Source organism: Motacilla alba, chromosome 10 (genome assembly GCF_015832195.1).
Source record: "Motacilla alba alba isolate MOTALB_02 chromosome 10, Motacilla_alba_V1.0_pri, whole genome shotgun sequence".
Classification (NCBI taxonomy): domain Eukaryota; kingdom Metazoa; phylum Chordata; class Aves; order Passeriformes; family Motacillidae; genus Motacilla; species Motacilla alba.
In genome coordinates, this window is record NC_052025.1 from 20,301,193 (window position 1) to 20,327,586 (window position 26,394).

Consider the following 26,394-nt stretch of genomic DNA (forward strand, 5'->3'; position numbering starts at 1 on the left):
ACGTTCTGCCTGCTATCTTCTGCTGGCTTCTACGAAGAAAGGAAGAGGAAACCCTCTTTTATCTTCCATGAAATCTGCTTGCTGGCAGGGAAATTTAGGAAGCAGGGGGGCAGAGCCACGCTTTAACAGTTCACTGGCAGTAGCAGAGCAGGTGCTCTCATGCTTGTGTGGCAGAGGCCCTGTGGGGTGAGGCCACTCTGGCAGCCAGGAAAGGCCAGGGTGCATGTGCTTTTCCAGTTGGTGGGTCAGCAGTGGAGCACAATCCATAAGCGAGTGCAGGGAAGTGTTTTTCTTTTGGTGTCCTTGGTCTGGGCTGGGAGATGTCCCTCTGGCAGCATCTCCTGCAGGCAGTCTAGGGGAGAGCAGACACAATTTTTTGCAGCAGTACCACCCTAGTCTGGTCCCAGAAGAGGCTGCAGAGGTCCCAAGGCCACCTTGGAGGCTGGTTCTCTCCTGGGGGACTCTCTTTGGCCTACAGAAATGCCAGGGCTGGGCAGATCCAGTTGGATGCCCATGATCTGGCTGGGCTGCAGGTGGGGGTGGCTGCCCCAGGCATGGGGGCAGGTGGGCCCAGTCCCTTGCAGCACTGGCTGGCTGTACCTGGCATTCTGACTCAGTCCCTGCTCTAGTTCTGGGGAAGGGTGTCCCTGCAGTGCCCTCCATACAAACCCGTTTCTGCTGAAATGATGCCCTGAAGCTGGTGGTTTGCCTGAGCAACTGAGGCATCGATGCCTTTATAATCCTAGAGCACCTGCAGTGTCTGCCAGGAATGAGCAAGAGTGGATCTGTGTGCTTGTTGGTGTGCTTCTGGCCTTTGCACCCAGGTGACAACCAGAGCACCCACTCTGTGTTTATGTTGTCAATGTTGAGGGTTGTCACAGCCTGTTCCCACCTGGTGACCCCTGTGCCACGTGGCAAGGAATAAGCTTGGAGGAACAGTTGGCCACAGCTAGGAGGAAGCTTGGGGATTGCACACAAAGCAGACACTGTCCCATTCAGGTGAAGCCAAACTAAAGACCTGGGCAAACAGGGAAATGCCTTCAAGCCTGGCTCAGTTCTGTGGCTCCAGGTGCTGGAGGCCATGGCAGGAAGATGCCCTCCACTGAAGTCTTTTGCCCTGTGTTCCCTTTCCCCAGCGCAGTGGCTGCTGACATCTTGGCCCTGCAGCGCTTGGCAGTTGGCAGCTGGGCTGCAGCAGGGTGGGAGGCACTTTGTGGGGCTGAGCCCCCCCTTGCTGGGGTGGTGTGAGGCCATGGAAGGCTGGCAGCTGTTCCACGAGTGAGCCCGGAGCATGGGCCAGTCTGCCCCTCAGTGCTGTGCCAGCCACACCTGCTGGTCTTTGGGCTGGGTTTGTGTGTCCGGGCTTGTGAGCACCCCCTCCCCAGCCCACCAAGCCCATGGGCACATGGCATTCCTGCTGCTGGGCTGCAGGTGGGCTCCCAGCCTGGTGCTCCCTGCCCATATGTGTGTGTGCTGCTGTGTGTGTCACTCGTGTGGAATGCCACAGGCACCTTACAGACTTAGGCTGGGCAAGGATATCCCTGCACCTGACCAGCAGGTGATGACAGGGTGCTGTCACAGGACAGGTGATGGAAGGGCACATCCCGCAGCCCAGAGCAGGGGCAGAGCCAGACGAGGCTGTGGATCAATACCTTGGCAGCATTAGGACTGCTGCTGACAAAGCCTAAGGCAGATAGCTACAGAACCCACCTTGAGCAGCTGCTGTTTGTGTCTGCAGCTGTACTGCAGGGCAAGCTCAGGGTGTTTGGGCTGGGCCTGAGTCCCTGCATGTGGCCACAGTGAGATGTTGTGTCTGGGAGTCAGAGATAAATAGAGCTGCTGGAGCCAGCTGGACCCTGTGGGGCACAGATCCTGCCTGGGCCACGGCAGTGCCATCTCCCTGGGCACCAAAGGGCCTGCTGGTACTATCCAGTGTGGAGGGAAGGGGATGGACTGGGGAGACTCCAGGGAAAGGGACTGCAGCCTTAGCTTCGGGAGAGTGTGAGGATGTGTGCAGGGAGAAGGCTGGACAGCACAGCAGAGGGACTCTGCTGGCATGGGGGGCAGAGCAGGCTGCTCTGTGCTGGGTAAACCTTCTGGTGTTGATTTGCTGCATCCAGGTTTCTGCCTGTTACTTGGTTTTCTGTGCTGGTTTCTCTGTGGGGGCTCTCTGCCCTTTTCCTGCTATTGCCCACTCACTAGCTGCTTTCACCTGCAATCCTGCAGGTCCCCCAGGCTGGGGTGCCTGCAGGCAGGGGTGCAGCCCATGCTGCTCTGTTTCCCAGGGAGCTTGGGCAGATGGGCAGTTGTATTCTGCAACCTGAAAGCTAAAAAGTAACCTGATTTTTCCATGAAAGTGGGTTTCTGTTGATTGTGTGTGCAGCCAAGCCAAGCCACATCGTGCTCAGTGGAGTGTGGGGGATCCTGTCCATCCCCCAGTGAGCAGTTTGGCCCCTGTGGCCGTAGTCCAGGGGATCCTGGCAGGGCAGACCTCGCAGGACGGGACAGTACGGCTGGCTGGCAGTAGTGCTGCCAGTTTGCTGGGCGCTGCCGCACGGAGCAGCTGCTTCTGCTGTCTCCTGGGGTGCAGTGGTGCCTCTGAGCCGTGGGCCCCAAGTGAGAGGAGGGTTTGTGATCCTGGCAGATGTGCAGTAGCTGTTTCACCCCCTCAGGCGTTTTCTTTGGCAGGGCTGTGGGGTCAGCGCGGATCCCAGGCCAGTGGTTTGCGTAAGAGCGCGGTGCTTCCTGCCTGCCTGCCCCGCAGCACCGCGATAAGCCCACGGTGACAAGGGCCCTTTGTCAGCTCCTCTCAGCGCCGTGTGTCACAGGGCTGCGCAGCAGCTCCTCACCTTTGGGCTGCCGGCGCCCAAAGGAGACATCCAGAGATAAGCTCCATGGGTGGGGCAGGCAGCCCGCATCCCATCCTCCCTCCCACCACCGGTCTGGACTCCAGCTCCGGACCTGCCCCTGTCCGTGCATCCTCCATATAACCCCATGGGGCACAGCTGGCTCCCTGTGCCCCAAGGGCAGGCCTGGGCTTGCCAGCTACAGGGACGACTCCTGAGCATGCTGCAGTGGCACTGGGGTGAGTGCTGCCTGTCTGGTGGGTGCCTTCTCCCCCTGGCCGGACCATGGCCCTGAAGGTGGGCCTGGGGCACCACAGTCCCTGTGGCTGGTGGTCTCTGGTGCAGCACTTGGGGATGGCTGCCAGGGTCGGCCCAGCCTGAATACCTGCGGCCAGGGTGCTGCCCTGCAGAACTAACCTAGTTTAGCACAGCAACCTGCCCTGTGCTAGATTTTCTGGGCTGTTCTCAGCATCTCGGTTGCCAAGGTGACTGTTTCCTGTGTGATTGCTAATGCTTCACGATCTCTATCATGGTATCTGAGTGACTTCCTTTTCTCTGTCAAGAGCACTAGGACCTGCTCCTGCCCCAGGCTGCCAGACTCATCGCAGGTGTGGAGGATTCAGGTCAGTTTGGGTTCAGGTCACTTTGGGTTCTGCTGCATTTGTGTTGCTAATGACATGGTCCTGTGCCCACAGTGGGTTGTTCTTTACAAATGACTGAAGCTGTGTTTCACTTCTCACCTTTTCTCTTTGGTGGAAGTATCTGTCTTGAAACGGGGCTGATAGATTTTCCTTGTGTTATTCCTTACCAGACAGTTTCCCTGTCAGGCTGCTGCACACCGACCCGGGGCTGCAGCCCATCGATATGGACCTCATGTGAAGTGTGATTCCCGCAGCCTGGTTGCGGAGCCCTCTACTCCGGGGTCTCCAGCCAGGGCTGGAACAGGCTAGTCTGGCGGGGCGTATGTCCTGCCAGCCCCGTGTCACGCAGCATAACCCACCGCTTGCTGCACCAGGTGGGAAACTGGGCATCTTCTGCGTGCTCTTCGCTGCAGGCACCCTTACCCCCGCGGGCCCATGCGGGGGTTCACGGCTCTCGCAGCGCAGATCCGGGTTTCCTGCCTGGGCTGGCATAGGGGACCCCCCGGGTGGCAAGGACAGCCCCACGCCCGGCTGCAAGAGAGGCCGTGCAGAGCCCCGGGCCGTGCCCGGTACTGGCGACGGGGAGCGGCCCCGATCCCGGCGGTGCCCCTGGCGGGCGGCGCGGAGGGGTCGCGGGGGTCCGCGCCGGACCCGGCGATGCAGCGCGGGACGGGAGGGGCGGGCGGCGGTGACGGCATCCGGCGGCGCCCGGCGGAGCGGCGGCCGGGCCGGGCCGGGCCGGGCCGTGCCGAGCCGAGCGAGCCGCGCGGGGCCGGTGGCTCGGCCGTCGGGGCGGGGCCGGGCGGCGCTGACAGCTGCGCGGCGTAAACAAGCGGCCCCGCCGGCCGCCCCGGCCGCCCCTGCCTGGGCCGGGCCCGGCTCCGGGGCGGGCGCTCCGGGCGCCCCGCGGCGTGACGCGGCGCCGCCGACAGACGGGCCCGGCTGCCGACGGGACGGAGCGGAGCGGGCAGGCCGCGCGGTAAGGACGCGGGAGCGGCATCGGCCTGGGGGGCTCGAGCGGCCGGCGACCGCGGTTTGACAGCTGGGGCCGCCCTGCCGGACGGGACCCGGGCGGCGGAGGGGCCGGGGCGGCCGGCGGGGTCGCAGCCGCTGGGCAGCCCCCGGCTTAGGGCGCTGCCGGCGGGGATGTGCGGGCCCGGCGGTCCCCGGCAGCGAGTGGGGGGCCGGGAGGCCGCTCTCGGAGCTGCGGCGGGGGCAGCCGGAGCCGCCGCTGCGGGAGACCGAGCGGGAGCCAGGCCGCGTCCCAGCCCGGCCGCCGCCGTCCGGAGCTCCGCCGCCGGAGCCGCCCCGTGCGTGCAGGCCGGGGCCCGCCGCTCAGCCCGCCGCCGCTGGGTTGCTCCTGTGCGGGGCTGGGTGCTTGGGCGGCGAGCACGGGCCGCGGTGCGGAGCCGGGAGCGCGGCTCCGGGCCGGGTGCGGCGGCCGGGCCGTCCCGGCACGCGGAGTTCGCTGGCGCCGGGTCCGGCGGGAAGGCGCCGCGGGGTCCGGGCTCTCCCCGGCGGCCGGACTGTCCCCACGTGCAGCGGTCACTGCCGGAGCGGCACGGCTGCTGGCGCCGGGACCAGCGAGGTGGGGAAATAGCCCGGCCTGGGGGCCAGGTGTTGGCACGTACGCTGGTAGACCACGGCAGATAGTTTTCCATTGTGCCCTACTGTGCGGAGGGCCTTGACATTGACAGTCTGGCACCCGGGGCTCCCGTACGGCCTCCGGCGGGTGCTCGCGGCTCTGTGGGCTCTGTTGGGGCGGTCCGGCCCGGGGCTGGCCGAGCTGAGGTCGCTGACGGGGAAGCCCCGCTGTGCCAGAGTCGCTGCACTCTCTGCCGTAGCCTATGGCAGGGTCTCTGGCCGCTGCTCTGCTCGGAGCTCTCTCCTCTGGCAGTGCCGCAGGCTGCCAGCTCGCTGTGGCCGCTTCTGGATGGAGGGGGATGTGGCTCCTCTGGGCACTGCCGGCTCTCACTTTTCCAGCTGTCTCTGAAGCATGACCAGATATTCCAGGGTCCCTCTGGAGCTCCGAGTGTGTAGCTCACCCTGGCACCATCGTGTCATGGGCTCCCTTACGCTGGGTGGGGTCATTCCCTGCTCTTTCCCTACAAGTTCTTGTGTTTGCCGTCCCACAAAGTGTGAGCTGTTCCTGGGCATCCCTGGGTTCAGGCTGGAGGTGACGGTGTGCCCGTTTTCCTGCCCCTTTTCCTGGTTCTCCGGGTTGCGGGGATGAGTCACACCGGTGTCACCATGTTGTGCTCCAGAGGAAGGGCAGAGCTGAGCTGCTGCTGGTGACAGGCAGCACAGCGCTTGCCATGGCTGCCAGGCACTGCCTGGTCAATGGCTGTGGAGATGAGAGCCTGCAGGTTTGCTCGAGATCAGGAGCTCCCCTTGACTTTTCTCCTTCCAGTCTCTCATTTTGCTGGAATTCCTCACACAGCACCCGAGGACATCTCCTTTGGTGTCCCCTTGGGACTGGAGAGGCAGGCCTCCCATCCCAGTTGCTCCCACCTCTGTGGGACCCAGATAGTCCCATCCCACTTGGGGCAGGGGTAGTGGCAGCAGGAGGCACAGCAGTCTCTCTTGCCTTGCCTCTCCCCTCCTTTGGTGCCCTCCTCTCCTCCTGGTTAATTCCGTGTGTTTATAAGCAAACATTGGGTAATAGGCAAGGTAAACAGCACCTCCACGCAGGAGCAGAATGTGGGCACGCCGCCAAGGGAGGCGCTCCTCGGCTGTCAGTGTGCCGTGGGGGGCAGCGGGCGCTGTGTGCCAGGCCCCCTTGCCCAGCGGCTGACCCACGTCTCCGTGTGGTGCCGCCTGCCCTCCCGAGGCCTGAGGGAAGGTGCCCTGGGCATGACCTCTGTCCTGTCTCTGCAGATCGTGCTTCTGTCCTGGATGGTTTGTTCCTGTGCTTCTGTGGGCTTGGCCCCATGTGGGCTCGGGCTGAGCTGGGACCAGTAGGGCAGAGAGGCCGGTGTGCCTCGGAGCGCTGACGCTGGGAGGCTGCCGGACTTGCTTCTCCCAGGACCCTCCTGCTCCTGGGACCCTCCTGCTCCCCAGCTCGAGGAACCCCGATACTCTGATGGATCTGAGGCCCTGCTCGCTGCTGTTGCTCTGGACTCTGGTGGTTGCCCTCACTCTCCTGGACCAGGAGGTGCTGGCCCAGCATATTTACACCAACACCTGGGCTGTGCTCGTCCCTGCAGGACCCCAGGAGGCTGACAGGCTGGCCAGGAAGCATGGATTCCTCAACCTAGGCCCGGTAAGTCTCCTGCTTCCCTCTCCTCACTGGACTAGTGTTCTCTGACATGGTCTGGGCAGGCGCGGAGCTTAGTCCCAGAGCTGGCTTGGGGCCTGCTCTTTTTGGCAGCAGGGCCACTGTGTTTGTGCCCGTTTGCTGTGGCTTTCCAGCATCTGCTGCCTTGACTCGATTACCTGTATGGAGCCAGGCTCTCCCCCTGTCACTGGGACCGCCTGGTGACACGGTGTGGCACACTGCCTGCTGCATGGGGAAGGAGGAAAAGCCCGTCGTACCAGGAGGAGCTGGACTGGAAGTGCTGTGTGATGATGGGTGGGGGAGGCTTCCAGGTTCCACCGTTGCTCCCCACAGCAAGCTGCCCAGTGCAGCGTGGCCTTGGTGCGGCGGGACAGCAGCAGAGCCTCTGAGCTATGCCCAGAGGGGTCTGACAGCTGCTGGGTGTTCTTACTCCTAAACTGTCCTTGACAGAAGGTGTGTCAGCAGGTTCCCCCAACTCTCAGCTTTCCCTGCTGTCAGCCAGCGGCCAGGCAGTGTGCGTGGCTGTGCTGGGAGTGAGCTGTTTCTCCGGGAAGGAAGTGCAGGCTGAAATCCCAGAGGAAATTGCACAACTGGTGGCTGCAGTGTCAGGACCTCACTGTGAGCAGCTGCTGGGAGCAGTGGGAAGGTGGCTGCTGCAGGAGCCAGCGGGACCTTGTCCTGCCACCCAAAAGGAGCCCTGCATGGGCACTGGGTACTCCAGGCCCTCTGGGACTTGTGCCATAGGAGTGAACTGTGGGGATGGTGGCTAGATCTCAGTGAGGGTGTCCGTGCTGGGTGGGCCGTGGCATTCCCTGCTGGCATTCACTGCTGCCGGTGTGGAAGTGGCTCAGAGCAGATCTCGGGGAAGGAGCTTGTCAGGCCAAGGCAGCTGCCATGCATAGGGGACTGGGAGAGTGGCATGTCCCACCAGCCTGGATCTCTAATGAGACCCCTTGGAGTGGGGATGGGGTGAGGTAGCATCAGCCTGCTCCTGGCAGTGCTTCCCATCATGCTGTGGTGCCTGGTCCCAGGCCTGGCTGCCAGGGTCAAGGGGCACTGGTTCTGTGGCTTAATCCCCACAGAGCAGGGCCTTGTACTTCAGTTGAGAGCCCAGGCCTGTCATGAGTTCCATCCCTGTGAGCCACAGAGGCTCTGTGCCAGCTCTGCCCTTGTCTTCTCCCCGCACTGTGGTTCTGCGCCTGGAGGCTGGCTCCTCTTCCTGGCTCCCCATCCCCTCAGAGCAGTGAGCCTGCCCTTGCAAGCAGAGCCCCACACGCTGCAGCAGCCCAGGCTGTAGCAGGAGCTTCTGGTCTGGGCATGTTTTCTCCCGTTCTGGAGCCTGTCCCACTGTCTGCGTTGCGGGACGAGGTTTGCTGGCCAGGGCTTCGCAGACGGGTCGTGGCAGTCCGGTGGGAAGAGCGTGGCTGGAAAGAGCCTGGCTTTCCCTTGCGGGTTTCTGGACTGCTGCTCCTGGGGGTGTGTGCCACTGGGACAGGATATGCAGCCAGGCTGGGAGTGGGGGGACTGGGTGCATCTGGCCGTGTCCCAGTAAGAGGGCCCCAGTGTCCTTATCTGAGAGGATCCTGGCCTCAGCCCGGGGTCTGGACACTGTCCCCAAAGCTGTGCTGTCCTGGCATACCTGTGGCTATGCTGCTGCCTGTGGAATGGGAGCCAGTGGCACCTCGGGCAGAGGGCCCGTGACTGCTCTAGTGGCCTTGGGGAGGGCTTGAGGAGGACACAGGGGACAGTGGAGGGTCGTGGGTCAGAGGCAGGGGCTGCATGTGGCAGTGAGGTGGGCGTGTAGGGGTTTGCACTGCTGGGATTGTGCAGAGAAGGGGGCACAGGCATTGCCCCCCTCTGTTGGTATTGGGGTCGCTGGGGAAGGACACTGATGGTGCCATCCCTGGGCTGTGCTGACGGGACAGTGCCATCCTGGGAGGGGGTGGTCCTGTCTCCCACACCACTGGGCTGCAGGTCCAGCATGTTGCTCCACTCCAGGGGCTGTGGTCAGGCATACAGGCAGCCTTCTAGCCCTGGGGCTGGCCGGGGTAGCTGTGAGCTGTGGCCAGGGGTTGGGCAGCAGCACTGAACTGGCACCAGGGACACGTGGTGCTGGGGGGTGGCTTTGTCCTTGCTGAGGACAGGGACAGTGGAGATTAGGGTGGAAGTGTGTGGGCTGGCCAGCTCCCGGCTGCCACCACAGTGTCAGTGCAGACCTAATCCAGGTGGATGACCAGTCAGAGCTGCAGTCTGTGTGCAAGAACAATCTGGGCTCTGTCCGTAACCCTAGAGGGGCTGAGGGATGCTGAGGGAGGGCAACCAGCCTGCAGCTTGCATTCCCCCACCAGCCCTGTGCTGAGGCTTTGTACCTTGCTACCTCCTCAAGGGCTCTGAACTGACAGGCATCCTGGGGAACACGGTGTGCCAGAGGAGCGGGCCCAGGGTTTGGGATGAAGTGCGTACCTGGGAGAGCTGACTGCTGCTCTGGGCCCGAGGGTGCTCAGCTGGGTGCACCTTGCTTGGCCCAGTCTGTCCAAATTGGCAGCACATCTGCAGAGCTCTAATAAGCTGGGGAGGTTTGTTAGCCCCAAACAGACTGTTTTGGGGCAACCTGAGATGGAGGAGGGTGAGATGTCTTCATATTCCTACAGCCTGTGCAGCCCAGCCCCTCCAGCTCTGGCACAGCCTGGGCAGCTGGATCCTGCCTGTGGCTGCTGCCTGGACTTTGTGACTCACAGGGGGCTGTGTGCGTGCTTGTCCCCTTCTCCCCAGTCAGGGCAGGCTGCTGGGCTGGGAGGCCCTGGGCGGCGAGGGTGGGGCCGCTGTGTCCGTCAGCCCCAGGATGTGCGAGAGGGGATACGGAAATGACAGCGCTGGAGAGGGTTTGGGGTTTAAAAATAACCATCTGGGCGGCAGAATGGCCTCCTGGCCCCACCAGCTGTCCCGGATTCCCATCCTGCCCCAGCTGGGCTGTGCTGGAGTCCCGGTCTGGGCTGTCCCCACATGGCAGTGGAGCTGGGGTGAGGACAGCACGGCTCCGTGGCAGTGGGAGTTGGACCCCGCTGGGGTTGGGTGCCTGCATGCCCCCTGCTCTGCCCCACTGAAACTGGCTGTGCCTCAGGTAGAGGCTGGCACTGGGTGGGTGTTCCAGTGGGGCACCTGGGGAGAAGCCAGCAGCCTGTCCAGACGTGCAGAGGCTGCTGCAGACCCTGCCCTGGCCAGGGCCACCTGGAGTGTGGGGCCTGGAGCCGCTGGGACCTTCTTCCAGGAGGAGCTGGGTGGCACTGGGAGAGAAGCAGTGGGTTTGTCTCCCGAGTCTGGTGTCTCTCACAGGCTGACTCTAAAAGGCCTGTCCTGCTCTGCCACTGCTTGCCTGGGACCTTCCTGCTAGCGCAGCAGTTTCTTTGGACAATGTTAGACTTGCTGCCATGTGGGGACCTGCAGCAGGCTGAGGTGCACAGCAGCTGCATTTCTGCTACTCCAGGGTCTTCCCAGCTGTCTTGTCACCAGCTGCCACAGCTTCTCACAGGAGGTGCCACCCAGAGTACCGGCCATAATACCAGCCACTCTGGAGTGGGGGCCCAGCCTGTGCACGGCAGCCCTGGAGCTCCGGATTGCACACTTGGGGTGTAGAGAGTCAGGGAGACCAGGCTGTCGCGTTTGTCCCACGAGCAGCATTTCTCTGTTGCAGATCTTTGGTGACTATTACCACTTTCGGCACCGCGGCGTGGTGAAGCGTTCCCTCTCGCCCCACCAGCCCTGGCACAGCCGCCTGGCCAGGGAACCGCAGGTACGAGCGAGGAGGGCCTGACTTTGGTCCCGGCACTTCACAAAGACACGTGAGCCAGTGCTGGGCACAGGACAGGGCTGAGCTGCCTTAACCATTCCTTGGCAGAGGCGGGTGGGAGCCCACCGCATGTCTGGCAAGGGCAGGGGTTGGTGAAGGGGTCATTGGCCCGTGGGTTGTTGCAATCCCAGGGCCCGGAGAGCCTCTGTCCCCAGGAGAGCCTCTGTCCCCAGGAGAGCTCTGTGTACTTGTAGCAGGACAAGGTGTGCAGGGCAATACACAGACCCCAGAGCAGTGGTGTGTGTTTTCCCCATCCTCTGGCGTCAGCCCAGGCCCTGGAAGGCCTGTGGCGTGGCGTGGCAGCCCTTGGCAGCCCGTGTCTCAGCGGAGCTTGGTGCTCTGACCGTGCCGCTCCACTGGAGCACAGCGTTTGCAGGGCACAGCCAGGAGGGGGGCCTGGAGGGGCGGGCTGCGGGTGGCAGCAGCTCTGACAGGTCCAATATTCTGCCAGCCCAGAGCTGACTGTGAGCTCCCTGGGGAGAGCCCCTCCAGGCAGGCTAAGGGCTGGGGTCATGAACCTGTGGCCTGAGGGGTCGGCGGGGGACCCCACGCCTTCTCTGCCCTCAGGTGCAGTGGCTGGAGCAGCAGGTGGCAAAGCGCAGGACCAAGCGAGACGTCTTCATGGAGCCCACGGACCCGAAGTTCCCGCAGCAGTGGTACCTGGTGAGTGTCGGGTGAGAAGGGGGCCTGTGCTCATGACTGTGGCTGCGAGCTTGGGGACACAGATGTGGCAACCTAGGAACTGCTGTCAGGCAGCAGCTGCTGCTAGGCTGGCAGGAAGGAGGAGGAGGAGAAGGGGGAAAGCCTGGGGCAGCCGCCCAGTGCTGTGTTATGGGAACACCCCAGGGAGGAGGCTCTGCTCACAGAGCTGTGGCTCCTGGCTGGAGTGCTGGGGGGGCGGGCGGGGCCCAGGGCTGGACTGGGAGGTACAGCCTTTTGCCTCGCCCAGGAATGGGTCCCTGCCTCTGCCTGCTTCCTGGAGCTTGGGCACGAGCCTGATCTCTGCAAAGGGTGCCTTGTCTGTGGGACTCAAGCACAGGCTGGGCCTCAGTCTTGCTTTCAGAGCAGCCCTTCTCAGCTAGTTGTGTCCAACCCTGTGCCCAGATCCCTGGGGTTCCTTGTCACAACCCACAGAGGAGCGGGGTGAGAGCTGGGTGGGTTTTGGGCCCATCACAGTGGCTATGGCTGGGTGCATCTCCTAGTGCCAAGGCTTCTCTTGGCAGTACAACACAAACCAGCGGGACCTGAATGTGCGTCAGGCCTGGGAGCAGGGATACACGGGCAAGGGCATAGTGGTGTCCATCCTGGATGACGGCATTGAGAAGAACCACCCTGACCTGGAGGCCAACTATGTGAGTTGGGTGATGGTGCGGGGTGGAGTGCCATGGGGGCTGGTCTGGGCACCTGTGTCCATGCAGGGCAACCCCAGAGCTGTGAGGTATGAGGCTGGTGCCCACCAGGGTGGGACGTGGAGATGGGATTGGAGGCTGCCCACCCTGCTCAGCTCAGCCTCATGCCATGGAGTGCAGGCATGGAGTAAGGGCAGTGGGGCTTGGTGGCTGAGGTAGACATTCTCCAAGTGCCCAATTTGTCTTCCAGGACCCAGGGGCAAGTTTTGATGTCAATGACCAGGACCCAGACCCGCAGCCCCGCTACACGCAGATGAATGACAACAGGTGAGGCAGGAGGCAGGGGTGAAGATACAGAGCCCAAGTGTGGAGGGACTTGATGCAGTGCCCCCCACATGGGCCGCTGGAAGCTGTGAGGCTGGTGGCATGCTTCTGCCCCATGGGGAACCCTTCACCTCCCTTTTTGATGTGACCAGCGTCCTTTTTCTGCCCAGAGCCAGTGTGGCTGTTCAGTGCCCTGGCTCTGGAGCAGGAGGGCAGATGGAGGAGCCTTCATTGGCTGCCTGGTTCGAGGGGACAGGAGGCAGCCCGGCTGGGGGTGCTGGGGCTGCAGCCCGTGCTGACCGACCCCTGTGCTCCTCACACCCTGTATGAGCATGCTTCGTCCTGCTTCGGTTGCAGACATGGCACGCGCTGTGCTGGGGAAGTGGCTGCTGTGGCAAACAACGGCATCTGTGGCGTTGGCGTGGCATACAACGCCAGGATCGGAGGTGGGTGCTGCCCTGCGCCGGGTCCTGGGAGTGCTGAGTGGCTGCAGCAGCAGCTGAGCTGGGGACCCTGTCCCTGCTGGCTGCAGCAGCCGTGTGACAGCCCGTGGCACAGGTGGCAGCGGGGCTTGGAGGGCTCTCGCCAGCGGCACCGTGGCTGCTCCCTGTGACATTTGCTCTCTGGCCCCAGGTGTGCGCATGCTGGATGGGGAGGTGACCGATGCTGTGGAGGCCCATTCCCTGGGTCTCAACCCCAACCACATCCACATCTACAGTGCCAGCTGGGGCCCTGAGGACGACGGCAAGACTGTGGACGGCCCGGCCCGGCTGGCAGAGGAGGCTTTCTTCCGTGGGGTCAGCCAGGTGAGAAGGAGGGTTTGCTGGGGGAGCACTGGCCTTATTCCTGCCCTTCTCCTAGGTCACCCTTCCCTCTGCCTGCCCTGGATGTTACCCTGGCCCTCCCGGGATGAGCCATCTTCCAGCCCATCTCTAGGATCAGGCTCTGTTAGTTTTTCTCGTTCTTCCTGTGCGATGGCTCTGAGTCAGGACTCCTCCCTTGTGGTGTTATCTCACGGCCGTGAGGGCTCCTGTGTGGGCTGCTCTCTCCCTGCTCTCCCAAGCCCTCTCCTGATTCTTCTCTGGTTTTTGCCAGCTGCTCACCCTCGCTTCCTCCACCCACCGTCCCCCACTGTCCCTTTGTGCTGTCAGGGTTGCCTGGCTGGGGAGCTGTCATGTTCTGCTCAGGATTCCTTACAGAGGGATGTGTGTGGTGCCATGCTGACTCTGTCATGTCCTCTGCAAGGGTAGCTGCCACATTTGGGTGCCAAGACATGGCTGGGGCTGTGTTGTGGGCTCCCACAGCTCTGCCAGGCACTGCAGTCCCATGCAGCCAGAGTCAGGCCAGGTGACTTCTGAGCAGAAAAAGACTTGGGCTCCTGGAAGCCTCACATTGTCTGGGCCTCCTGCTGCCTGGTGTGTCACACACTGGGACAGCCCTGGAGTCTCTGCCGAGGTGCTGGGCACCTTCCCTAGGCACAGTGGTGGTGAGGGCGCCCAGGCTGGTGGGCTGTGACTGGGGTGTCGTGCTGTCCCCCGGGTCCCAGCTGCATTTGCTCTGTCTGTTCGACTCAGGCTGGCGCCACCCACTTGTCCCCAGCTCCAGCCTGGGGTTTGCTGTGTGTGGCAGTGTTGGTGCTTGCCCTCACCCTGCCTCTGTTGCTAGGGCCGAGGCGGGCTGGGCTCCATCTTCGTCTGGGCGTCTGGGAATGGGGGCCGCGAGCATGACAGCTGCAACTGTGACGGTTACACCAACAGCATCTACACGCTGTCCATCAGCAGCACCACCCAGTACGGCAACGTGCCCTGGTACAGCGAGGCCTGCTCCTCCACCCTCGCCACCACCTACAGCAGTGGCAACCAGAATGAGAAGCAGATTGTGAGTGGGGGCTGCTGCTGTCCGCGGGCCAGGGGCTCGGGGGGTGGGATGTGCCTGCAGCGTTTCCTTCTTGGCACTGCTCCTCGCAGGTGACGACTGACCTCAGGCAGAAGTGCACTGAGCTGCACACCGGCACGTCGGCCTCAGCACCCCTGGCCGCCGGCATCATCGCCCTCGCCCTGGAAGCCAAGTAAGGGATGGACGGGGGGGCTGTGTCAGCCCCGTGCAGCAGTGGCACCTGCACCTGGACCTGCCTGGGGCCAGCAGGGGCTAGCACCGACCCCAGCTCCATGTCTCCCTGTAGCAAGAACCTGACGTGGCGGGACATGCAGCACCTGGTGGTGCAGACCTCGAAGCCGGCTCACCTGAACGCCAACGACTGGGTCACCAATGGCGTTGGCCGCAAAGGTACTGGGGTGCTGGGATGGGGCCGGGCTCTCCCAGTCCCACATGTGCCACTGGCCTCGGGGTGCTGAGGCACAGTGCCCTAGCAGCCCTGGGGGAGGCAGGAGGGCCCAGGGAGCATGCAGCATGGCCAGGCGAACATCCCTCACTGGGTACCCCCAGGAGCGGTGCTGACCCCCCCTTTGTCCACAGTCAGCCACTCGTATGGCTACGGCCTGCTGGATGCCGGGGCCATGGTGAGCCTGGCCAAGAACTGGACTACGGTGGGACCTCAGAGGAAGTGTGTCATTGACATCCTTGCAGAGCCCAGGTATGGGCTGCTGAGCCCAGGAGAGGATCACTCAGCATCTGTTCTGCACGGGAGCTTGAGAGCCTCTGGGCCCAGAGCAGGGAGTGGAGAGAATCTCGGGAACTGAACTGCTGCTGAGATCCTTGGAGCATCCTCCTGCAAGAGCCTGGGGAGAGCTGGGAAAGGCACCTCCGGCCATCCAGCCCTGACGTCGCTGATGAGCCTCCCTGCTGTGGGGCTGGGCCAGTGGATGTGGGCAGACTGGGGCGCTGCGGTTGGGGTGCAGCCAGCACGAGTCATCCTGGACAGAGGGGCTTTTCAGGGGGCAGACAGAAGCTCCTTTGACTCCTGCTTGGCTGCTGCTGCCGCAGTGCAGCATGTGCAGTCTTGCCTGTGGACAGGCCGCTCCCTAGGGGCTCCTGGGTGAGGGGGGGATCATGTTCCCGTGCATGAAGGGAGCTAGGGCTGGGCCCTGCCCTGACCCCCCTGGGGAGCCAGCCCTGTGTGGATACAGCAGGCACATCCTGTGCTGGCACCAGGGCTGGCATCGTGGGGGGAGCGGCCCCACGCCAGCAGCAGGATGGGGACGGCTCTGCCCGTGGCATCCCATCCCTGGCTGGGCCCTGCAGGGTGTAGCTGGGCTGCGGTGTGTGAATAAAGGGCCCATTCAGGGCTTGTGTGGAGTGGCGCCTGGGCAGGCAGCACCGGGCAGCGCAGCTCCCGCCCCTCGTGCCCATGAGCTGGGGCACCCCTGCTGCTGCCCGCTCCCGTCTGGCACTGGTTCAGGGGTGGTGCCACTCTGACCCACTGCGGGTTTGATTCCCGCTCCGGCCGTCCTAGTGCCCAGTCCCCAGGACAGCTGTGGAGCCCCACAGCAAGGAATGGGGACTGTGGTACGTCCCCCTGGTCTGGGCCCGGCCTCACGCTTGCCTGTCCTCTGCAGGGACATCGGGAAGCGTCTCGAGGTGCGGCGGAAGGTGGATGCCTGCCTGGGGAAAGCCAACTACATCAGCCGGCTGGAGCACGCGCAGGCCCGGCTGACGCTGTCCTACAACCGGCGGGGGGACCTGGCCATCCACCTGGTCAGTCCCATGGGCACCCGCTCCACCCTCTTGGCTGCCAGGTAGGTGCTGGACTCTGGGGTGCCCCACGCTGGCCCCTGGCCTGGCTGGCGCTGGGGAGTTTGGGATGTGTTGACAGCCACAGCTTGCCTCTTGCTCAGGCCCCACGACTTCTCGGCCGATGGCTTCAATGACTGGGCCTTCATGACAACGCACTCGTGGGATGAGGACCCCTCCGGGGAGTGGGTGCTGGAGATTGAGAACACCAGTGATGCCAAGAACTACGGTAGGGGTGTGCTTCCCTGTCCACTGCCTCCCTCCAAGTCTGGGATGTGAGCTGTGTAGTCATGCAGTTTCCTCCTCCACCCTGCTCCTGAGCTGAGGGGCCAGTAACATCTTGGCTGTTTTGGGTGAGGTGGCTGGGGAGAGGCTGGACTTGGGCGTGTGGGATGGTGCTGCAGCCCCTCTGGGGCAGTCCAGACAGGAGGAGACCCCATAGCAACTCACCTGACCCCTGCCCCTTGGGAGTCCTGTGCAGGGGCATGGCCCCACAAGAGACACTCTTCCAGATGGGGGCACAACCCTGCTGTGCCCTGGCAGCCAGGATGGGGGACCAGCGTGGGCCCCCTCCCTGTGCCTGTCACGGGCACGAGGGGTCTTGGGGGCACCTCTGTGGTCCTCACCCTGCGCTGTTGCAGGCACGCTCACCAAGTTCACACTTGTGCTGTACGGGACGGCCACCGACTCCCCCAGCCTCTCCAACCAGCTGGAGAGCAGTGGCTGCAAGACCCTGACCCCCAGCCAGACCTGTGTGGGTGAGTATGGGGACAGCAGGGGGGGAACGCGGGCGCAGGCAGCCCCAGCCCGTGCTGACCCTGCCTGTCCCACAGTCTGCGAGGAGGGCTACTACCTGCACCAGAAGAGCTGCCTGAAGCGCTGCCCTCCTGGCTTCGCACCCGGCGTCCAGAGCACGCACTACAACCTGGAGAACAGCGTGGAGCCCATTGCACCCCACCTCTGCCTGCCCTGCCACCCCTCCTGTGCCACCTGTGCGGGACCCGGCCCCAACCAGTGCCTCACCTGTCCTGCGCACTCCCACTTCAGCAGCCTGGACCTCTCCTGCTCCCACCAGACGCAGAGCAGCCGTGCATCCCCTGCCCTGGCGGATGGCGAAGGACCAGCTGAGGCCCCCCCTCCGGTCAACTTGCCTGTCCTCATTGCCAGCCTCAGCTGCATCCTCATTGTCATCATCTTTGTCACCATCTTCTTGGTGCTGCAAGCGCGCTCAGGCTTCAGCCTGCGGGGTGTGAAGGTGTATGCCCTGGACAGCGGGATCATCTCCTACAAGGGGCTCCCCTCCGACATCTGGCAGGAGGAGGGTCCCTCTGAGTCGGACGGTGAGGATTATGAGGCCCACAGCGAGAGGACTGCCTTCATCAGAGACCAAAGTGCCCTTTGATGAGCCCTCCTGCCCCTCCCTCCTCCCTGCCCAGCACCGCAGGCCTGGGGCAGGTGAGGCTGAGGGGCCCTGGACTCTGCCCCTGTCCCCTTCCTGCACTGCAGCAGCCCGGGGCTCCCACCCACTGGCACCATCCCTCAGCCCTAGTCTGGGTGGCCAGGCGTGGTCCTGCAGGCACCATCCCCAGCACAGGCACTGTCCCAGTCTTGCACCATCTCTCCTGGCCCTGCGTCCATCCTGTGCCCCATGCCGGGGTGTTTGGTGGCAGTGGGGCCCGACACTTCCTGGCCCTGCACTGGCAGCAGTGTCTCCCATGCTGGGTGTGTGGCTGCTGCTTGGGGTCTTGTGAGTTCTCCAGGGTGGGCAGCGTGTGAAATCCTGGGTTGCCATGGCTCAAGGTGGGCTGGCTGTGGCAGGGCTGAGCCCGGCCTGTGTCACAGCATCCCCCTGCCCCTCCCGCCCTCAGCCCGTGCGGAGCTGCGTCCCAGGCTCGGTTCATTGTGTCCCAGCTCCCTGCCACCTCCCTTGGGCCTGTCTGCTTCCACCCGTGCCCTTTGACAGCAATAATGGCCAGGCCTCAGCTGCTGCTGTCCACTGCCTGCCCATCCCACCGCCGCTGCCTGCAGCGGGGAGGAGCCCTGGCACCGGGGAGCAGCAGGCTGGGCACCGCCTGATCCCGTGCCCCTGGCACAGCCCAGAGCCTGGGCAGGGACCCCTCGCACAGTCCCTGCTTTGGGGGGCTGCCTTGGGCCCCTTGTGCTCTGCCCCCGGGGAGGGCTGTAGGTGCTGCTGGCTGGGACTGTCAGGTAGCGCCAGTGCCAGCACTGCCCCAGCTCTGCCTGCGTCCTGCCTGTGCTGGGCAGTGCCCAGCATTCCTGCAGCCCTAGCCCCCCAACGTGCCTTGCCCCCACTTGGTGACAATCTGTCCTGCTCCCCGCTGGAGCCCTTCCCCTCGCTGCCCCTTCCCCGTGGGCTGGGGGCCAGTGCCACGCGCCCCTTTGCCGTCCGCCGCCGCACACCGGGGCCACGGCGTGGGCTCCCACCTGCGCCTGCCATGGATGGAGCCACTGGCCAGGGGCCACAGGACTATTTTTCTATAACAACTTTTTGGTGCACAGTAATTTTTTCTTGTAATTTAATCAGCCGGGAGCTGCCTCCTGAGCCTGTTTTTAATTTAATGGATGTGGATATAACGCTAGAGAGACTGAGTTATTAAATGTTCAGAACTATGCAAACCAGCTCCGCTGCCTGTGCTCTGTATGCCGTGGGTGCCCGGCTGGGGCCGTGGCCTGGCCCTGGGGCCTGTGGGCCTCAGGGGACCCAGATCTGCTCTGCAGGTGCGGGGTTGGGCTGGAGCCCTGCCTGCAGCCCCGGGCCAGGGACTGCCCTTCCCGGCTGTGGGCAGGAGATGCGGTGGGGATGGGCAGGGGCTGTCCCTCACCTGAGCGAGGGGAAACGGCTGCTTACGGGGACGTGCTTCGAGGGCAGTTAATTCAGAAACGGGCTGCATGGGGTGTGTGTGCGTGTGAAAAGCCTGGCGATTTAGCACCCCTTTCCCACAGCCCGAGGCTCCGTCCCTTCACCCCAGCCTGGGGCCCGGCTGCGGCCCGTGTCCAGCACCGCCCTGGTGCAGGAATGGCCGGGCTGCCCCTGGGACCCGCTGGAGCTGCGGCCAAGCTGCAGACACAGCCCACCCCAGCCTCCCCGAGCCCCGCGGGCTGCCGGCCGCCACCAAGGAGCCTGTTGGGGCTGCGCTCCGTCACTGAGGCAGCTCCTCCCTGCGGAGTCCCCCGGCCTCGCCGTGCCTGGGGCCGCAGCGGCTTCCTGCGGTCGGGAGCGGGGTGCCGCGGCGTGCACAGACTGCAGCGCTCGCCCTCCTCTTCCTCTTCTCCCGAGGCGGGGCCGGGCAGCAGTCGTGCCTCCCGAAGGGAGCTGCTGCCCTCGCGGTCAGCCTGGCCGCCCGGGAGCAGCCTGGCGCAGGCGGGAGGGGACCCCGCTGCCCGGGGCATGCTGAAGCGATGGCGGTGGTGGGAGAAGCCGCACGGTGACAGCCCTTCCTGGGAGCTGCTCCAGGACGTGGCCACCCCACGTTGCTCCGCTCTAGGAAGGCGAGTCAGCAAAGCTCCGGCTGACACGCTTTTCCCTGACTTCCTCTAAAAGTGGAATCGGCCCGGCGGTGTCCTGCAGGTGACATTGAAGCTCCTCTGGCGCCGGAGCCTCCCTGCCAGTCAGAGGAGAGGGCTCAGGCCAAAACACCCCGGCGGTGGCCGGGCTGAGCTGCGTGGAGCTGCCCTGGGCTGTGCCCCCGGGCAGGGGCAGTGGCAGTGGCAGTGGCAGGGCTGCCCGGGCTCAGCAGTGCCGCCGTGGCACCAGTGAAGCCCTGTGCAGGGTCGGTGCCCGGGGCTGCCGCAGGGAGTGTGGTCCTGGCTGTGTGGATGCAGGCTGGCAGCAAGGGCTGGGGCATGGCACTCGCCGTGTCCGTCAGTGGGTGCTCTGTCCTGCAGCCTTTCCCGGGGACAAGGGCCAGGCTTGGGGATGGTGACAGGGAGGCCGCAGTTCAGTGGGGCTACGCAGAGCCCTCAGGACCCCCCAGGTCCTGCAGTCTCTTGGAGACACAGGGACATGCAGTGGGACTCGGAGTCAGGCAGGACCAGGCACGGCTGAGGGCACTTTGCTGGGTGGGACTGGCTCTGGGCGAAGGCTGCACAGGAGCAGTGGAGCCCTAGGGATGCAGGTCTGGACCTGCTGGTGTCAGGCCCTGGTGGGAGACAGCTGGGAGGTGTGGTGGGGCTGGGAAATGCCTAGCTGCAGCAGAACTGCGTGCTGGCTGCTGGCGCGGGGACTGGCAGGGAGGGGAGGAAGCGCAGGAAATCTCGCAATGGCTCTATGGTCAGCACTGGGTTTCCTGTTCCTCCCCAGGAGCTGGAGCTGCACCGGGTCCAGACCGCGCCAGTCCCGGCCCCAGCAGGACGCCAGCAGCAGCCTCACAACGGAGACCTAACAACAAATGTAGGTTGGAAGGACTGTGCCCCGGTGAGGTACTAGCAGAGACAGGGGGACTCCTTTGTAGGGCTGGGGGGTAGGTCTTGGTGAGGTCAAGGGCTGTGCCAGGAGACATCCTGTGCTGCACAGGGGGGCGCCCCAGCACTCTCCTGCTCCTGCTGCCCTCTTGCTTCAGGGCACCCAGGGACTGCCACTGGGATCAGTTTGACTCCCAATGGCCTTACTGGAGTCCTGCATGCTGGGACATAGCCAGGTATAGCACCTTTCTCTGGGGCTCAGCACCCTCCTCAGCTTCTGCTGGCTTCCCACCAGTGTCCCAGCCCCAGGGAGCTCCCACGCTGTGGCCATAGGGGTGACAGTGCTGGAGCTGCCACAGAGGAGGGGCTGTGCCTGCCAGGGGTGGGGAGCACGGCCACGCTGCCCTTGAGGAGCAGCCCTGTGCATGGCAGAGGTGGCACTGCTGTGTATGGCTCCACACTTCCTCCTTCCCAGCACCATCCCACAGGCCCCAGCTCCCACAGAGCTTGGAGCACTCATGCTGCTGCTTTGAATAGGCTTTGCGAGGCTGTTTGCAGTGGGTGGAGGGCCATCTCTGCTGCACAGACCGGATGATGGGGTAGGAGGGTGTGAAATGCAAAGGGCCCCGGCCTCTGGTGCAGACAGCGCAGGGCAGCAGCTGTGGCTCAGGCTGTCCTGGTGCCCCGCAGACTTCCCCTGGCTGCGCAGTGGTGCCATGGGCTTCGGGCCGGAGCTGTGGTGCCCGCAGGGGCACAGCGCACTGCTGCGGCTGCAGGATGGGGAGCTGCGCCTCCTGGAGCTCATGAAGAAGTGGATGTCACAGCGGGCCAAGAGCGACCGGGAGTATGCAGGGATGCTGCACCACATGTTCTCCCAGCTGGAAAAGCAGGAGGGCTCTTGGCAGCTCCAAGGCAACCATGGTGGTCAGATCGAGAAGGTAGGGATGCCTCAGAGTAGGCCTGTGCCCCGCAGAGCCCGTGAGGTGCTGGAGGATGCCATCTCCACGCCACCCCGGCCCCCTTTCCTGCAGTCCTGGTGGGTGCTGGTGAGCCAGACAGAGACGCTGAGCCAGATCCTGCGGCGGCACGCGGAGGAGCTGGCGGCGGGGCCGCTGGCCAAGCTGAGCCTGCTGATCCGCGACAAGCAGCAGCTGCGCAAAGCCTTCAGCGAGCAGTGGCAGCAGCTCAGCCAGGAGTACAGCCGGGTACGTTGGAGCCAGCAGGGGAACCAGAGAATGTGCTGGACCCGCTCCCTGACCGTGTCCCTCTCCAGACGACGCAGCAGGAGATGGAGAAGCTGAAGGCACAGTACCGCAGCCTGGCCCGTGACAGCGCCCAGGCCAAGCGCAAGTACCAGGAGGCCAGCAAAGGTGCCAACCTGGCCCCTGTCCCCTGCGTGACCTCCCAGCTTCCCTTATGGGTCAGGGATGGCTGGAGCACCCTGCACTCTGTGGAAACTAGAGCCCAGCCTGGAGCGGGTGGGGGTTCTGGAGTTGGGCAGCAGAGAGGAGCCCAGCCTGGCCCCCAGAAAGCCAGGCAGAATTCTGGGGGCCTTGGGACACCACGCTGTGGGTCAGGAGCATTTCTGTGTCACAGTGTAACCACCCCAGGCTTGGTCCCCTTGCCTGCCCTGGGACCCTCTCCCAGCCCTCCCTCTGGCCCCTGCCCCGGTGCTGGGAAGGGTGATGTGCTGGCGGTTGGGGTTTTCCACAGCCTCTCTCCACAGACAAGGAGCGGGACAAGGCGAAGGAGAAGTATGTGCGCAGCCTCTGGAAGCTCCATGCCCTGCACAACCAGTACGTGCTGGCTGTGCAGGCGGCCTCGCTGCACCACCAGCACCACTACCAGCGCGTGCTGCCCAGCCTGCACCAGTCCCTCTACGGCCTGCAGCAGGAGATGGTCCTCGTCCTGTAAGTGCCCCGCTTGCCCCGCTGCCCACCCCGTGCTGCACCGCCCCTCCTGTGCCCTGCTGCCAGCCCTGCACCCCACTCCCTACCCCTGGGCACGCCCATGGCCCCCCAGAACCAGCAGTGCTCCCACAGAAAGGAGATCCTCAGGGAGTACTGCAGCATCAGCAGCCTGGTACAGGAGGATCTTTCGGCCGTGCATCAGCAGATTGCCAGTGCCATCCAGGCCATCGACCCTGCCACTGAGTACAGCAGCTTCATCCAGAGCCACCAGTATGGCTCCACGCAGCCGCAGCCTCTCTGCCGGGTACGGCCCTGCTGCCGTGGGCTGGCAGCGGCCGGCACGGGGCAAGTGGAGGCAGAGCTGTCCTGGGTGCCCACAGGTACGAATCTGTGATGCCACCAACTGTGTCCTTTGATGAGAGTCTGCTGGAGGACACAGAAAACCTGGTGCCGGGGGAGCTGCAGCTGAATGAGCTGACCCTTGAAAGTGTCCAGCACTGGTGAGTGGGCCTAGCCATGGGCAGGGGCAGGTGAGGGGCAGGGGCTAAGCTCCTTGCTGGCACACGTCTCTTGCAGCCTGACATCGGTTGAGGAGGAGTTGGTGGCCGCCACAGAGGCCGTGAGCATCAAGGAGCAGCAGATGCAGCAGCTGAAGGCGGAGATCCAGGATGAGGAGCAGGGCCGGAGCCCCGGGGAGCGGTGAGGTGCAGCAGAGGGGGGCGAGGGGCCCGGGCAGCGGGTGCTGACCGCCCCGTCCCCTCCCCAGGGTGCACTTGTTGGGCAGGCGGCAGGGGCTGCACGAGGCGCGGCAGCAACTCGAGGGCTGCCTCTGTGCCCAGGCCAAGCTGCAGGCGCAGCGGGACCTGCTGGCCAGGAAGCTGGCAGAGCTGGACGTCAGGGACCCCCTGCCTGCCCTGCCTCTGCCGGAGGATCGGCAGTCCGTCTCCTCCACGGTGAGTCATCTCGCCTCCCTGCTCTGGAAGCGGCAGGGATGGGCTGCACAGCTGATGCACGGCCCATGCCTCCTTCAGGAGCAGGAGCGGAGCGGGACCAGTGCGCTGGAGACCCTCAAGAACCATATCACAGGGATCTTCAGCCCAAAGTACTCGGTGAGTCCCTGGGTGCCTCCGGCCACCCTGCTCTCTGCCCAGCTGCCTTGATGAGCCTGTCCTCTCCCTTCTGGCCACACAGCCCCCCTTGCTTCAGCCCCTCCAGATTCTGCTCCCATCTGCCCTGGGCACAGCTTCCAGACACTCCTGCTGCCCCACCTCCGGCACAGCTCAGGAGTGCGCATGGCTGGGCTCACCTTGTCTCCTTCCAGCTGCCGCCCCCCGTGCCCCTGATCCCAGACGTGCAGAAGCCGCTGTGCCAGCAGGTCTGGTACCACGGGGCCATCCCGCGTTCGGAGGTGCAGGAGCTGCTGACCTGCAGTGGGGACTTCCTGGTGCGGGAGAGCCAGGGCAAGCAGGAGTACGTGCTCAGCGTGCTGTGGGATGGGCAGCCCCGGCACTTCATCATCCAGGCTGTCGGTGTGAGTGACCACGAGCAGGGGGCATGGCTGGGGTGGCCTTGCATGGGCAGGCGCGGGTTCCTGCCCTTCACAACCTCTTGGCCTCCCTCCCTGCAGAACATGTTCCGGCTGGAGGGTGACAGCTTCCCCACCATTCCGCTGCTGATCCAGCACCTCCTGCAGAGCCAGCAGCCCATCACCCGCAAGAGTGGCATTGTCCTGGCCAGGGCTGTGCCCAAGGTGACACAGGCAGAAGGGAGGAGGATGGGCCCCCCTGAGCAGGGGCAGCTCTGCCTGGCCCTTTCTCCTGTTGATGGCTGGGCTGAGAGCCACAGGCATGCTTCTCCAGCTAGACAGGGGAACCTGGACCTGGGCTCTGCCTGAGAGAGGCTGCATGGGTATGTGGGCCAGGGGCAGCTCACTGGTGTCTGTTTGCTGCAGGACAAATGGGTGCTTAACCACGAGGACGTGCTGCTGGGGGAACGCATTGGTCGGGTGAGATGGGGTGCTGTGGGGTCTGCAGGAGGGCAGGGCTGTCCTCACAGGGTCTGCAGGAGGACAAGGGTTGCCTGGGGCCGCACGGTGAGCTGAGCCTGGTGCACCTGTGTCTCGGAAGGGTAACTTTGGGGAAGTGTTCAGCGGACGCCTGCGTGCTGACAACTCCCCCGTTGCTGTGAAATCCTGCCGGGAAACCCTTCCGCCTGAGCTCAAGGCCAAGTTCCTGCAGGAAGCCAGGTCCGTGTGGCTGTTGGGCTTCTCCTGTTACATCTGTCCACTCTTGGAGCTGTTTGACACTGCTGGGACTGCAGCACCTCCATGCTGAGGGCCGTGTCCCCGGGCTGGCTGGGCAGAGTTCCCTGGGGATGGCAACGGGAGGCTTGTGCCCAGGGCAGCTGGGCCCCCCTACACTCCCAGTGCCCATCCTTGTCCCCACAGGATCCTCAAGCAGTACAGGCACCCGAACATCGTGCGGCTCATCGGCGTCTGCACGCAGAAACAGCCCATTTACATCGTCATGGAGCTGGTGCAGGGTGAGCGCCCCGTCCCCACGCACCCACGCGTGGCTGAGCCGGTCAGCGCTGCCTGGCACCCACCGCCTCTGCAATCTGGGCACAGGGGGGGACTTCCTGACCTTCCTGCGCAGCGAGGGTCCCCACCTCCGCGCCAAGGAGCTGATCAAGATGACAGAGAATGCTGCCGCCGGCATGGAGTACCTGGAGAGCAAGCACTGCATCCACAGGTGGGCCCTGGCAGGACAGGGGGAGCCCTGGAATCCTCACCACCCATCCCGTGCCAGGTGGAGCCCCAGGGACAGCTGGGCACACGGCTGATTGCTTGGGGCTGTCCCAGGGACCTGGCTGCTCGCAACTGCCTGGTGACGGAGAGGAACACCCTGAAGATCAGTGATTTTGGGATGTCACGGGAGGAGGAGGATGGCGTCTACGCCTCCACAGGGGGGATGAAGCAAATCCCTGTCAAGTGGACGGCCCCTGAAGCACTCAATTATGGTACAGGATGGAGCCGGGCATGGCCTGGCACCCCACAGCTTATCTGGGAGCCAGGAGCCAGGAGTCTGGCACTATCCCACTCCCACGCACCTGGTCCTGGGGAGGGAGGCAGAGCCCTCAGGAGCACAGCTGGGCAGTGGTGACATGCGTGTCCCCAACACCATTTGTCCGGCCCCATGTCCCCAGGCCGATACAGCTCAGAGAGTGATGTCTGGAGCTTTGGGATCCTGCTGTGGGAAGCCTTCAGCCTGGGTGCCGTCCCCTATGCCAACCTCAGCAACCAGCAGACGCGGGAGGCGGTGGAACAAGGTAGGGGACACGGCTGGGGCTGGCTCCTGAGAGCCACCATGAGCTGTGGGTCCAGCGCTGAGGAGCTGTGCCTGTGGGATGGGCCTGACACATCCCACAGTGGGATGTGGGGGGGTGAGGGGCCAGTGATCCATGTCCCCATCCCTGTTGCCCAGGTGTGCGGCTGGATCCCCCCGAGCAGTGCCCTGAGGAGGTGTACCAGCTGATGCAGCGCTGCTGGGAGTATGACCCCCGCAAGCGGCCCAGCTTCTGCACCATCCACCAGGACCTGATTGCCATCCGCAAGAGGCAGCGGTGACACCAGGAGCCCTGGATCCATCCCCTGGCAGTGCTTGGGGGCACAGCAGAGCCCTGTCTGCGCAGCGGGTACTGCGGGGTGGCTGTGTGGTCCTTGAGCCCCAGGGCAGGGGCTCCTGCATTCCTCAGGGTGGGACATGGCACCCACAGCTCCTGCCCGCTTTCATCTTGTACAATAAACACACGAGCTCTGCAGCTGTGCATCTAGGAGCTGCGAGGGGACACGGACTTGTACTGCACTGGGACATGGCACTGGGACGAGACACTGTAATGATGACCAGGACAGGTCACTGTGACAGGGCACGTGGTGTACCAGCATGGGGTACCAAAAAGAAATACCAGAATGGGGCGTACTTAGACAGGAGCTGGCATGGGGGGTACTGAGACAGGGCACTGGGACAGAGGGCTGGAACGGGACCCTGGGACAGGGCACGGGACAGGGATCAAAGACAGGGTACTGGGAT

General features: G+C 64.1%; 1 protein-coding gene across 10 annotated transcripts; it reads left to right on the forward strand.

The window, feature by feature from the left end:
* Nucleotides 1-2,956: 2,956 nt before the first annotated feature.
* LOC119705095 (furin-like) lies at nucleotides 2,957-26,125 on the forward strand. Of its 10 annotated transcripts, XM_038147106.1 has the most exons (36): nucleotides 2,957-3,085; nucleotides 3,410-3,469; nucleotides 6,365-6,749; nucleotides 10,456-10,554; nucleotides 11,179-11,274; nucleotides 11,835-11,963; nucleotides 12,211-12,287; nucleotides 12,642-12,730; nucleotides 12,918-13,090; nucleotides 13,950-14,162; nucleotides 14,252-14,352; nucleotides 14,467-14,570; nucleotides 14,760-14,877; nucleotides 15,800-15,979; nucleotides 16,079-16,203; nucleotides 16,616-16,732; nucleotides 16,808-17,314; nucleotides 20,296-20,385; nucleotides 21,087-21,334; nucleotides 21,428-21,601; nucleotides 21,670-21,766; nucleotides 22,123-22,306; nucleotides 22,439-22,576; nucleotides 22,687-22,806; nucleotides 22,883-23,005; nucleotides 23,073-23,259; nucleotides 23,338-23,415; nucleotides 23,628-23,837; nucleotides 23,934-24,056; nucleotides 24,258-24,311; nucleotides 24,433-24,551; nucleotides 24,753-24,847; nucleotides 24,933-25,056; nucleotides 25,167-25,324; nucleotides 25,511-25,633; nucleotides 25,789-26,125. In XM_038147106.1, exons 3-36 carry the CDS (start codon nucleotides 6,570-6,572, stop codon nucleotides 25,929-25,931), a joined length of 4,896 nt encoding a protein of 1,631 aa, XP_038003034.1. In that variant the 5' UTR covers nucleotides 2,957-3,085; nucleotides 3,410-3,469; nucleotides 6,365-6,569; the 3' UTR covers nucleotides 25,932-26,125. The 10 variants fall into 10 exon arrangements, 9 of the variants coding, with proteins under 9 accessions (XP_038003034.1, XP_038003029.1, XP_038003031.1 ...); XM_038147105.1 differs by lacking the exons at nucleotides 2,957-3,085; nucleotides 3,410-3,469 and adding an exon at nucleotides 4,202-4,466; XM_038147101.1 differs by lacking the exons at nucleotides 2,957-3,085; nucleotides 3,410-3,469; nucleotides 6,365-6,749 and adding an exon at nucleotides 3,494-4,466.
* The last annotated feature ends 269 nt before the right edge of the window (nucleotides 26,126-26,394 follow it).